The sequence below is a fragment of the Strigops habroptila genome, chromosome 3 (assembly GCF_004027225.2).
Source record: "Strigops habroptila isolate Jane chromosome 3, bStrHab1.2.pri, whole genome shotgun sequence".
Taxonomy (NCBI): Eukaryota; Metazoa; Chordata; class Aves; order Psittaciformes; family Psittacidae; genus Strigops; species Strigops habroptila.
In genome coordinates this window covers 42,056,937-42,070,018 of record NC_044279.2, presented here as the reverse complement: position 1 = coordinate 42,070,018, position 13,082 = coordinate 42,056,937, and the positions used below count along the sequence as shown (strand labels likewise).

Here is a 13,082-nt window from a genome sequence, read left to right as displayed (position 1 = left end):
ACTCGGTCAATTATGGTGAACAAAAAGCCTTGAAAGCAAGAAGGTACTTTTCTGCTTGCCTTGTCCAGTGCGCATTTTTTGATGTGAAGCATCAGCATTGAGCAATTTACTTTAAATAACAGTTTCTGAGATTTTAAAATTTTGAACGCTAATACTTTGAAAGGTTACACACATTCTAGTGTTTGTAGCAGTTAGAGAAGATTTCCCCCCATTTGTAATTTTGTCACACTGATACCATTGTATCAATTTACCTGCATCATTCTGTATGTTTTGAAGCTTCATAGTGAAAAACGGGAAAAGAAATCTCCCCTAATTGAATCCACAGCCAACATGGATAATAACCAGACACAGAAAACATTCAAAAAGTAAGTAAACTAGGAAAAAATATAATCTCTTAATAAAAAAGATATCTTTGCAAGCTGTCACAAAATCCTACTTGACGGGCTTTAGTAATATTTTCAGGACTTAGGAAGTATTTTTCTTTTCAAACTCAGTAAAGAGACACTGATTATGGAGCAAGAAAAGAATGCATCTAGTATAGAGTCTCTGGAGCAAGAAAAAGCAGATGAAGAAGAAGAGGGGAAGAAGGATGAATCCAGTTGTTCTAGTGAAGAGGAAGAGGATGACGACTCAGAATCCGAAGCAGAGACAGGTGCTTTATTTTGAGTATTGTCTGTCTTTAAGTTTTTACTTTATAAGTTTACTTGTTTAACATCACATGGTCCAGATTCAACTACCTTAAGTTTCACTTCTTCTTCTAAGCATTTCTCTAAGCTTCCAATCATTTTAAAGCAAGTTTATATTATGTCTAAAGTCAAGTTATAACAGAGATGTCACACAGATGCCTACTGGTACAGATGTCTTTACTGGTGGCTACTTGGGTTAAAGCTATTAACCTGCTTATTTGATTGGCTACTTAACAAGTGATACTTTTAATTAAATAGTTGGAATAATATAAGCCTTAAGTAGTATGTTAGAAAACATTAAAGAAATCAGAAGATCAAATCAGAAGTGAAGGCTTCATAGCAGTGTTTGCTTTCGGAACTGGTATAGAGATTGGAACAGCAGAAGTGCAAACATTCTCATCTTTTCTTGCCATCCTGAAGTAATTACCAATTAATCTTGACAGTCTTGGCTCAAGTATTCATAAAGCAATGGTGCGTATATTTTCAGCGTGCACTGAGTGAACTTCTGAATGTGCTTTTTCAGTGTTAACAGTTACTTCATATACTTTATTTCAAGAGAAATTATCTTTGAAAAATTTGGAATTGTGCACAAAGAAGCACATACTCTGTGCTTCTGTCTTCAATGGAATTTATGTGGGGTTTTTCTTCAACGATTGTGAGAGTCTTCAAGTAGTGATTTAAGAAGAGCATAGCATCTTCTTTCAGCTCAGAAAACAACAATCAGGCAGTTAATGTTTCAAAGATGTATGTTCAATCCTAATAAAGGATTTTAGAATTACGGTGCAGCAATGCAATACAAAGGCATAGATGTCATTAGAAATACCTTTTTTATATTTTATACTTACACTTTTTAAAATAAGCAGCCCTTTTTGGTGAGCCATCTGTCCTTATTTTTAAACATTCTTCCTAATTGTTTCACCTGAAAAGATAAGACTGAGGAGGGATTTTAGAGCTAACCAATATAGCATAAATATTTATGTAGGCAGAAATAAAAATAAGTTGTGAAACAAAACTCTGTTATGGCTTAATTATTTTTGTATTTTGAAATAAGCCAGCATTTCATTGTTAAGCTGGAAAAAAACATCTGTCCAGCTTTGTAATTAGTCTTTCACCTTAGTATACTTGCATCCCTTATTTACAGAGACTGAGCTTTGATAATCTCAAAACACTTGTAATATATAACATGTAGTAATTTCTCAATCACTGAACTAACTAATGTCTCCTGAACTCTATGATTCTGGTAACTGTGTTCTCGTTACCAGTAGATAGTTCGTGCCAGGAAAATATGACTGTGACACAAGAATTAATTTATGTAAACTTCGGGGTTTTTAATATCAACAAGGCTTTATCATACTTTATTTGGCAAGCTAGACTTCAGGCTTTTCCCTGTAGAGCTGCATCTCTAAATTCCAAGTTTGTGCTTTCCCTTTTTTCCCATTATTCAGCATAAAGCAGTTTTCTAGTGAAAAATCATAAGATTATAAGGAGCATTCTAGTTGTAAAATAGTTTAGCAGTGTTCAATATTCTGCAGTACTGGAAACTGATATCTAATCTATTGGGATACTTGAAATATTTTCCTAAAACATGCATTCTGTTTCATTGATTATATGAGAATACAGTTTAAAAATAAATGCATTTCTGTCTATAAGACCAAGAAGGGAAATATGAATATGAAGCTCACATCTCCTAAAGGTGATAAACAAGTTTCAGCAGTTCAGGTTTGTTAACTTACTTTGCTTGAGGTAATTTAGCGGTTTTTTGAAAGTGAGGTTTAGCTCAATCATGCACACAGCTATGTTCTTGCAGTCCTGTTCTGAAATTATCAGAAATAATTTCAGAATACAGTTGTAAAAAACCATCCATTTTTCTCCTTCCACTCCTGATAACTTTTCCTGTATATTTTAAAGCTGAATTACTCATTTGCAAATTTCCAGCAGATCTGCCTGTGCATCATCTCAGATCATACTGTCGGTCTGCATTGCCCTGTTGAGCTTTTTATCACCATGACCTAGAAGTTTACCACCATTTATTTTCACTTGTGTTTAAAAAGAACTTTCCATTAAGTGCAGTTAGACGTGTAAGCTGATTTTTTTGTATTTGTTTACTGCATCAGTAAAATATTTACTTTGAATCAGCTTCTTCTGTAGTTCACATTAACTATTACATGTCAACATACCTCCTGCTGTTAAATTTTTATGGTCGTGAGCCATCTACTAAAATACAGGCGGTCTGGGAACGCTGTGGACTCTCTGTCTCTAGAGGTTTTCAGGACCTGACTCATCAAAGCCCTAAGCAACCTGGTCTGTACACAATACTAACTGTGCTTTGAGCCAGAGGTGGAATTAGATTACGTCCTGAGGTCACTTTCAACATGAATGGTTCTTTGCTTCTGCATCTGCATCTCTGAGTGTTTAATGCTTTTTGAATGACAAAAAAAATGTTTCATGCATGACCATTCTGGAAAAAAGATGGACCTAACGTACAGATTGGGTGTGAGGGGGAAAACCCTGAGGAATAGATAGTAAAATGCTGTTTGGAAAGTTGACTGTCAAATTTGTTCGAAAGAAATTAGACTCTGTCACGTAGAAGTGAAGAAATAGTGAATGAAAAATGAAAATTAAAATGTTGTAAATATTTTGCAGATAAGACCAAAACCTTGGCAGCTGTAACTAATAATGCAAATACCACAAGTACACAATCAGCATCCGTAGCTGTGACAGCACCATCAGTAGCTGGTGGCCAGGGGGCACCTACATCACCTGTTAAGAAGGTAAAACAAAATACCTTTCTCGTGATTTTAGATTTCTGTTCTTCTGTGCAAGCAGATATTTTGTGATCCTTGTATAAAGAGTGGGTAGGTTTATGCAGTGAATTGATGAAAATATGCATGGATTCCTAAAATATTTTGTCGTCTTCTGCAGAAACGGTGTTCAACTTTTTAAAGCTTTGAATGGTTTTGATTCTAAACAGGGATGTCATGTACAGAACTATGAAACAGCTGCACAGCTTTTTAAAAAAGCAAAATCCGTTGCGCAGGGAGTGGAGTTCTTGCTTTTTTGAAGCTAAACTTCATTTTTTGAGCCTTTTCTATGCCAAACTCCTCCAGAATTTTTAGAAACTGCAGTTCTAGTGTCTGTCTGTGCCTGTATTTGTGATGCATTTAAGACAAGGAAGGTAGGCATGACTTGAAGGGCTTTCAGGAGTTCTTAAAAGCATCCAGCTAGCACTTAGGTGCAGAAGTTGAAAAAGATGGCAGAAATAAGTAGAAATTGCGGTAGGTCCCAACCCTGATTTCAGTGTTGTTAGGACCTCATGGAAGAGCTAGAGGTTTGGGACATGTTTTATTCAATGCACAGCTCAAAAACATATCTCGCAAAGGCATATTGTGTGCAGGGAGCTTTTTAGAGCTTGATGTGAAAAGTTAATTGGAATGATTTTTAGTTTTGCTTGCAAAAGGAAAATACATAATCCCCCATGAAAAAGGTTACAATAGATAAAAATGCACAGTCAGAAGGTGGTATACAAATCAAACTTTTAGAATATCAAGGCAAACTGGATAGTAAGTTAGTAAGGCTTCATTTCTCAGTCATTACAACTTTTCTATACACATCATAACCGAAGTGTAATCCTCAGCTGATGCTGCTGAAAAGCATGTTCAGGAGAACTAGTAGCTGTGATATGTATAGAGAGTAGAGAGAGAAGATGTACTGCTGGGTGAATAGTGTGCATTGTATTCAGCTCCTGGGAGCTTATTGGAGTTTTACTTTCATATTCACAATAGCGATGATTCATCTTACAAAGTATACTTTTAGGTCACAGATACAGGGAATATATTGCCCAACTGCGTCATATTATGTGATGCTGTACAATAGAGAGAGCTTGGCCAACCTTCCAAGCTGCTTTGCAAAAATCATTGCGACTGACGTCCACAAGATTTATGTCAAAAAAACACGAGAGCAAAAGGGGAATTGGGGGCATGGCTCGCTGGCAGGAATGACTGCTGTTTCCCCTCGCTGAACTTTGTGACTGGGCAGACAGCTAGATTCCAGGGTGATCTTGTGACGTTCATCTAAACATTGCCTGCTGGCTCAGTAAGGAATTATGGTTCTCTTTCATGAGAGCTGCGTTTGCATTGCTCAGGAGCTGTGCAGAACTCAAGAGGCACAAGTTCTCCATACAAACTGTAGCAAATGCATGAGGGAGGGAAGACATTGTGGGTAATTTGCTGGTTTGCTAACTCTGCCTTACTGGAATGAATTCAGATATATAGTGTGAATTTTACTGCAAGGAAATAGGCCTACTTTATACAGTTTATCTTTTGAAATCACTTCAGTAGTACAGGATTTGTGGTAGTTGGGCAGTTTAACTGATGTGTTCTCCACCCACTTTTTTTACTGCACTTAATTATCTTTGAATGCTGGAGATTCTACCTAACACTTCAAACACATCATTTTTCTTGTAATTGCCTAAACTTCATCTTGAAGTCAGGAGTTTCCTAGCTTGTCCCTTCTAATCCATTTGTTTCATATTACGCAAAAACTTTCTAATTTATATGACCTTCAGCAACAGGACATTAGCAAATTGTTGCTAGCCAGGGTATGGCTTGATATTCCAGAGTTGAATGATCAAGTATACATAATTTTTTGGTATGAAATTGTATTGTACATGGCAATGTATTGGGGGGGGGAAGGGGGGAATACAGGCTTTTTAATAATAAGAAGAAATGAGTATGATTTTAAGCTGGATGGTAACCTTTTATAAATCATTAATACACTGGCATTTTGTTTGTTCTAATTTTATTATGCAACAATTAATGGCTTATCTTTTGGTCTTAAAGGTAAAAGGTGCAGATTAAAAGTGAACGAGTTACCTTTCTAATACTGTATGTGAAAAGTTCAGGGTCTTCTGTAGCTACAAAATAAATGCACGTTTATATCAAGAGTAATCATCTTGTAACATAGCAAGTACATGTGATCTAGAGAAGCAGTTGCAGCTCATATCAGTGAGCGAAAAGGCTTTGAACTGGTTTTACTACTGAAGGTAAAACAGCAGTGCATGTGAGATCTTGTACATACTCTTGCACCTGCCTTTTCAGGTTTGCACCATCTGTGCTACTGCACTTACTCTTCTGCTTTTACACCACAGCTGGCCAAACCCTATGTTGCTCACAAGTGGTGCAGATGCAGTGTACTAATCTTGAATCTGGGTTTTCTTCAGTCTATATGGCATTCAGTAATGCTGCTTTCTGACTGAGGGTACTGAAGTATACTGAAGTACGGTGAGTTTGGGAGTGAAGGTATGGGCTTGGGTAGCTAAGCTAGCATGGGATGTGATTAAGGGGTATGAATGAAATATGATAAGAAGATAAGAGGTATAATAGTGTGAATCTTCCCGTATTCTCAACCATATGAGGATTTAGGCCATGAACCTTGTTAAGTCAACAGGCTTTGCTGTCCTCTTCTATGCAAACTGTAATTCTGTCTCTGAATTAGCTAAACATGCTGTGTTGTGTTTGATAAGAATCTGTTACTAAGGTTTTAAGTCTCTTACTGCTTTTTGGTATTTTGTGTTGTAACATAACATAAACGTAGGAACAAACTATGTAGTTTTAAAACAACCTTTTGTTTCTGTTTTCCATTCTTTCCATCTTCATCTTTGTCTTGTCTTAAATGGCTTTAGTATGATTTCATTCCTCCTATCATGCCTGTCGTGGAGTCAGTAGATCCTGCATCATGGAGGCAGGGCTTGCGCAAAACTGGCATTGTTCTTGTGCCCAATAAGGGTGAAAAATCTATGGTGAGGTTCTGGTGTGCACAGGTTTGTGTACAGTTGCAAAATAACATATTTAATCAAAATGTTGATACTGGATTTGCATGTTTCTAAGTTTGCATCTCCTGATCACGGTGTGTTATTACAAAGTGTGGGGTTTTCTAAGCTAACTTTTAGAGGAGTAGTCTTACATTTCTTATCTCATTAACTAATTGAAAGAGGAGAGTGTGTAGGTTATGTCTTAGTACAACTCCCCTAAAAATTCAACACTTCTATGATTATTAAAAAGAGTTGTGTTCTCAAATCTCTGCAAGGAGCATGAATTACCACAGGTAATGAAAATTAATAATATAAATTCATTTACATGTGTTTTATAGTTTCCAACATCTACAACCAAGGTTTCTCCCAAAGAGGAAGAGAGGAAAGATGAATCTCCTGCTTCGTGGAGGCTAGGTCTTAGAAAAACTGGTAGTTATGGTGCACTTGCAGAGATTACTGCTTCCAAAGAAGCTCAGAAAGAAAAGGACTCTGCAGGTGTTATGCGTTCTGCTTCAAGTCCTAGACTTTCCTCTTCATTGGACAACAAAGAAAAGGTAATAACCTTCAGTTATTTCAGTGTGAAACAACATTTTGAGGAAATTATCTACCTTATTTAGTACAGATGTTTGTGATGTATTGTAGAAGTAAGACTGTGCTACACATCTATTCTTTACCAAAATTCCAAAAAGTTAAGTTATGCAGCTTCTATGTACTTTCTGTAAAAGAGTAGTAGGCATCTGTGTTGTTATGTTGTGGTACATGGGTCTGGGGCTTTTCCCTTTTTCGAACTTGCAATGCTAATAGTAGTTTTTACAGTTAAGGGACATCAGAGGTTTGATAGTTTTGGCATCACGTGGAGAGTGATGTTGGAAGAATCTTGTAAAAAGGAGTCTCTTTGTATTCCACAGTCTATTTACAAAAATATGGTTCTGTACTTAAACATGAATACTGAACTAAATGAAGGACTAATTTGGAACAGGTAACTGAACAGCACAGGACTTGTGGTTCTGTTTTCAGGTACAAATGTTTAAATGTTTTCAGGATTCAGAATAATGCTATACTATATGAAAATACTGAAACAATTGCTTTCAGAAATCAGTGTTAGAGTTGTACTGCAGCAAAGCAGAAAAAAGAGAAATCGAGTCATTTGCATCGCTAGAATGAAAATATGAATAGTTTCCTTTTCCTGACGTAGGCCTTATGACATTTAATTAAAGCTTAAAACTTATTTGTATAATCAAGTCACAATAAATACAGCTGAAGTTGTCATAATGATGATTTTCCAGCCAACAGCAGTATAATCAGTAATAGGAACACTTAATAAAAACCACATGTGTTTCAGGAGAAAGATGGAAAAGGAGCTCGACTTGCTTATGTTGCACCTACAATACCAAGACGACTGGCCAGTACCTCTGACATTGATGAAAAAGAGAACAGGTGACTCTGAAGTTACAATTTCTGTTAAATATAAAATTGCTTGATTTTAGAGGGGCTGACAAACTTACAGATATTAAGAAAATGCTCTATAGATTATGCTAATCCACACGGTAATCCTGAAGGTTTTTGATGTTGTAGATTATAATAACCCTTTTTAAAATCCAGGTTATTTTATGACAAGAGGAGAACTGGGCAATGAGTGTTGTCATCTTAGGGGAGAAAATAAATAAGATCCAAAGCATGAAGTTGTAAACTTTAAGCTACTGGAGGGTGCTAAAAGCATTTTACTGCTTGTACTTGAGCCTTAGAGTGCTGCTACTGGGCTCCATTGTTACTTTTGATAATAGTAAAATGCTGTGTTTCGTACAGTCTTTGCTTAAAACTATATTGGGCAGCAGCAATGATTTACAAAAATCGTTAAGTTACTAAGGCATTTTTTCTTGTTTATATGTTGACTTTTCATCTTTGGAGATTTTTACTTTCTTTGCTGATATTTCTTCTGTAGCTTTCAGTATTAAAAGAAACAAAAAGTTTAGGTGCATAGGCTTGTTACCTGTATTTGGGGTACTTCCATGGCATATTTACATTGTCAGAACCTTCCAGTTTTTCACTTCTCTCTTTTACTGAGGTTCTACTTGAACGTTTTCTTGAGTTAAGATAGAATACATTAATACAAAACTTAGAAGTCTTCCTAATGCCTTAGTTCTGTTGGATCAAATCTAGATAGCTGAATGTTGGATGATATGAACTGAAAATACTCTCATTGCTCAAAATGCACTGTTATAATCATTGTCTGTAAGACTGATAAATCTTCTGTCTGAAGAGGAGATTCTTTGTTCCTACTCTTGAGAATGGCTCATTTCAGCACAAACACAAGATAAATACTGTTTTTTCTTATGCTTGCAGGATACTGCTGCCGAAGTTCAGTCCCTGGGTGACAAATTTTGTTTCGAAACAGGGATATTCTAGCTCTCACGCTAGAATATCATTGCTCCCTAAGTAGCATCTCTCATATTACTTCACCAGATTTCTTTAATTTGTGTGTCTATAACAGGGCAGTTTGGAGATTCTGTTTGTGCTTATCATTCTCTGGAGTACTATATTCTTTGGGGCTGAGTTTGTCGGTTGGGGTTTACTCATAAGAGAGATTATAATTATTTCAATTTTTGTTCTTTTGAGATCTTCTCAAAAACTCTTGATCTCTACCAGTGTCTTAACTAGATGATACCTTAAGATTGGGATAAATATTTCATTGCAATTTTATTTCTTAGAAGCTGTTGTTGCTTGTAACAAAGGGATACAATTTTGCTTCAGTGCTGAGGTTTGTGTCCATGATGTGCTTGTCTTAACCATTCACAAACACAGTTCCAAAATGAGATATCAGCAACAGCATGTTTTTCCTCATATGCATTGAGTGAATTTGGGTCATCAGTCTCATTAGTCCCAGTGGTGACCAGTCAACCTGAGAACTTTCTGTATTCCTTGGTGAACCAGAGTTGAAGCCTGCTTTTAGGCCAGCCTGTTTAGGAACCAACACTTTGCCTAGTGTATGATGTGGCAGACAACTCAGCTTGCTTACCTGAAGCCGTAAGAGATTTTTGACATTTAGCCTGACCTTCTTTACATGTAGAATTTAACCATCTGCCTTACTTTAATAAATTATTAAGGCTTCTGCCTTTGTCCCAGATCTTTGTCCTTGTTGCTCAGATGCTGAGTTCTTGTTCTACCTGTCTGAACGCCTGCTTGTCTAGCTTATCGATGATGTAGTGTAATGCAGCTGACATCCCACTGTGAGTAATGGAAAGGACATCCAAGATGAATCTCAGCTGGGCTTTTAGATTAACAAATCTCAGACATCCAGCCTCAGCCGAGCAGCCAGTGCGATAGCAAAAGTGATGAAGTATGTAGCATCCTGGCAAAGTGAAACTTTCAGTAGTTATGAAAAACTTATCATGCAGCAGGACCTTTCTAAGGTAGATCATGTCTCAGAATTTGTTTTCTTTGGTGGTAAGACATTGGTGGAAAAGACATTTTGGTGGTAAGAAAAACACATTGGCCTGTGTTTGATGCTTTTCTCAGGTTATTTCCAACTGCAGCATAAAGTGCTAGCATAAATTCTTGTGCTGAAAGAGGTACATTCTGAAGGCCAAAGGTGTCTGAACATAAAATACATCTTCACAAAACATTGTTTTATTTTTCCCTTACACACCTGGTTGCCTTTTATGTATAGTTTCATGAAAGACATTTTTTTTCTTCCTTCTATCTGAACTTTAGTTTAAATCTTGAGCTGACATTTTTATTAGAAATTGAGGGTTTTTTCCTCTCAGTCTCAGTTTTCAGGGTGGTTTTTCCAGGTAGATTTTTGCAAGGTTATTTCTTGCTGCTATAAACTGCAACAACAGGCTGGAAATTCCTTATGACTAAAGTAATGTCAGCTAGTGATATATGACAGGCCACTGAGGAATGGCTACTGCAGGCCTGTTTATACTAGTCTACAGTATCATGAGTTCTATTCAGCTGCTGAACTTTTTATAACATGTAAGAATGAAAAATCCCATTAAATCAATTTCTGGCTGATGGTTAATTTAATGTTGATCAAATCCTCTTTAGCAGTTTTTCTTTTAATGCTACTTTTCTATTATATTTCTAACAGTGTTAATGTGAATGTAGTATTTTTCCACAGGAGCTTGGAAATTATTGTCCATAAAGGTCATTTTATTCCTGTTCTGTATGGTTCTATTTATTTTAAGTGTGTTAGCCAGGGTTTTAATCCTTAATTTGAAATGCATTTTCAGCTCACATCAAGAACAACCTTCTTTAATACGAGTTTGCTAAACTAAAATCTTTTTTACAGGGACTTGTCTGCTAGCTCAATACGTGGTGGCAGTTCCTACACCAGGAGAAAATGGGAGGAAGATGTCAAGAAAAACAGTTTGAATGAAGGTCCTACATCCTTAAACTCAAGTTATCAAAGAAGGTGCGGGATTTTCTCTTGGCTTTTTTTCTTTTATCAAGATAAGCTTACAAATTAAAAAAAAAAAAAAAAAGTCCAACAAATTAAGTACTGAATCATTTCATAAGGACAGTTTAAAATTAAATGCTAACATGTTGAAATGTTGTTAATAATTTGAAAGTATGTATTTATGCTGATGCGGTGCTTGTGCTGATTTTAAAGCTACACCATTTTTACTAGGTTAGAGTGTTGCAGCAACTGCTATGTGATTAAAATTATATGCTTCCTTTTTCCTATTGTTTATTTCAGTTTGAGGTTCATTTGACTCTTTCCAGGTTAGCTCAGTAACCAAAGATAAGTATTTTAAATGTTGGAATACAAATAATTCTGCTTGGTATCTGAAAAGAAAAGGGGAAGAATACTATCTCTGTTGACTTTAGGTTTCTGCATGAACAGTATCGGAGGTTTTGGGCTGCTCTCCATAGCAATGGATTATAGCCATCCCTATGGTGAATATTAGCATCCTAGAATGCATATGTAAAGCTAACTTGAATGCAGACTACATGACGATTAATATGAAAATTCAGGTGTGTGTGATTCCTGTCTTGCAGGATTTTCTCAGAAGGAATCATATCCTTCAAATACAGAGATGATTGACTTTACTCCATTGTGTAGTTTCAACGTAGCTATTTGAGTAAAGTTCTTCATTGGAATTAGTGGAGTAATGAGTACCTAAATTGAACAGATCAAAAGAAAAGATTTGAGTAGCTGAGCTGCACATTGATACGTACTGCTGATGTATGTGCTACTTAATGTTTATTTCGCCTTGACATTGATGTTGTCAGTGACATGCAGTCAGGCTGTTTTGTACACAACATAATACGTCTTACATCTTTGTTAACCTCCGGTCTTAAAAAAACCCTCAATTTCCTAACTTTAGATTTAGGAAAGATGGTGCACAGATTTTCTGTTCTGGATGGAAAATATCAATAGTTGATACGTGAGAGCAATCTTTGCAAGTTAGCTTTAATCAGTATTTACGCTCCAGTCTTCAAACAAAATGTACTCATCACATTTAAATGGCATGTGGTGCTTTAATGGTGTATTTCCTTAGTTGTTCTTGTACAGTTATTTTTTCTTTGTCATTATAGAATTGATAGTAATAGAAAAAATTCTATTGCAGAATGAGAAAGAAACATCTTCCCTTAAATCTTTTGCAGTTAGTAATACGATGTTATGTCTGTCCTAACTGTGGTTCTGAGATTTAGTTATGCAAAAACATCCTGACTTGGTAACACAAAATTTGTCCAGGAAGGACCAATGGATAAAAATGTGGAAACCACTGTATCTCCTTTACAACTTGAAAAGCAAGGGAAAAGCCTGAGTGGGAGGTTAATCTCTCTGGGGACGATTAAAAAAAAAAAAGCAGTACGTTTAATTGGTTGAAAATTATACGAGGAGTGATACTGACGACATTTCTGACAAGCTGTGGAGTAAAATTCTGCATTTTCTGAGGTATTCAGTGTGGGTGAAACAGCGGTTTAAAAATGGGATATTGAGGGCCCCATCTGCATACGTACTTCAGTAGATGTGATTAAGACAGTCATACCAGTGAGATTCCTTTCTTTATCTTCTCTTTGTGTGGAGAAATGGTCAGGACTAAGGGACACTTCTGCTGCCCTCTGATGTAATAAATTAGAAGTCCTAGTCAAGGAAATAGTGAAGAAAATAGCTCTTTTGCGCCAGAATTTTCTGAGACTCAACTGAGACACAGCATACACAGGCAGGAGTTTAATGGATCATTCACAGCTTCATGATATTTTAATGAGCAAAGGTACTTAATACAAATGCATCCATTGTACATGTCTCTCCTTCAGTGGCTCCTTTGGTAGAAGACAAGATGATTTGATTAGTTCTAATGTTCCAAGTACTGCATCAACAGTTACCTCTTCTGCTGGTCTTCAGAAAACACTGCCTGCCAGCGCAAACACTACTACAAAGAGCACAACGGGTTCTACTTCAGCAGGTGTACAAAGCAGGTAATGGCAGCAGCACACTTCGTTTCTTCTTTTCTTGTCAGGTCTATTGTGTGCTTATGTTTGTGCATGCGTTCTTGTTTAGTAGATCCTGGGGCTCTGGATTTTTTCCTGTTAAATTTGTTTTAATTTTATACAATCTGGCTCAAAACTTGTGAATG

General features: G+C 36.3%; 1 protein-coding gene across 5 annotated transcripts in view; it reads left to right on the top strand.

Annotated features, from left to right (window-relative positions):
- PPP1R12A (protein phosphatase 1 regulatory subunit 12A) overlaps nt 1-13,082 on the top strand; it is a 145,959-nt gene that overhangs the window by 78,439 nt on the left and 54,438 nt on the right. For all 5 annotated transcript variants that reach the window (XM_030480545.1, XM_030480549.1, XM_030480544.1 and 2 more), the window contains 7 exons: nt 277-365; nt 495-652; nt 3,330-3,457; nt 6,834-7,049; nt 7,838-7,932; nt 10,787-10,909; nt 12,763-12,924. In XM_030480545.1, coding sequence (XP_030336405.1) covers nt 277-365; nt 495-652; nt 3,330-3,457; nt 6,834-7,049; nt 7,838-7,932; nt 10,787-10,909; nt 12,763-12,924 — 971 coding nt within the window. The remainder of the gene's footprint in view (nt 1-276; nt 366-494; nt 653-3,329; nt 3,458-6,833; nt 7,050-7,837; nt 7,933-10,786; nt 10,910-12,762; nt 12,925-13,082) is intronic.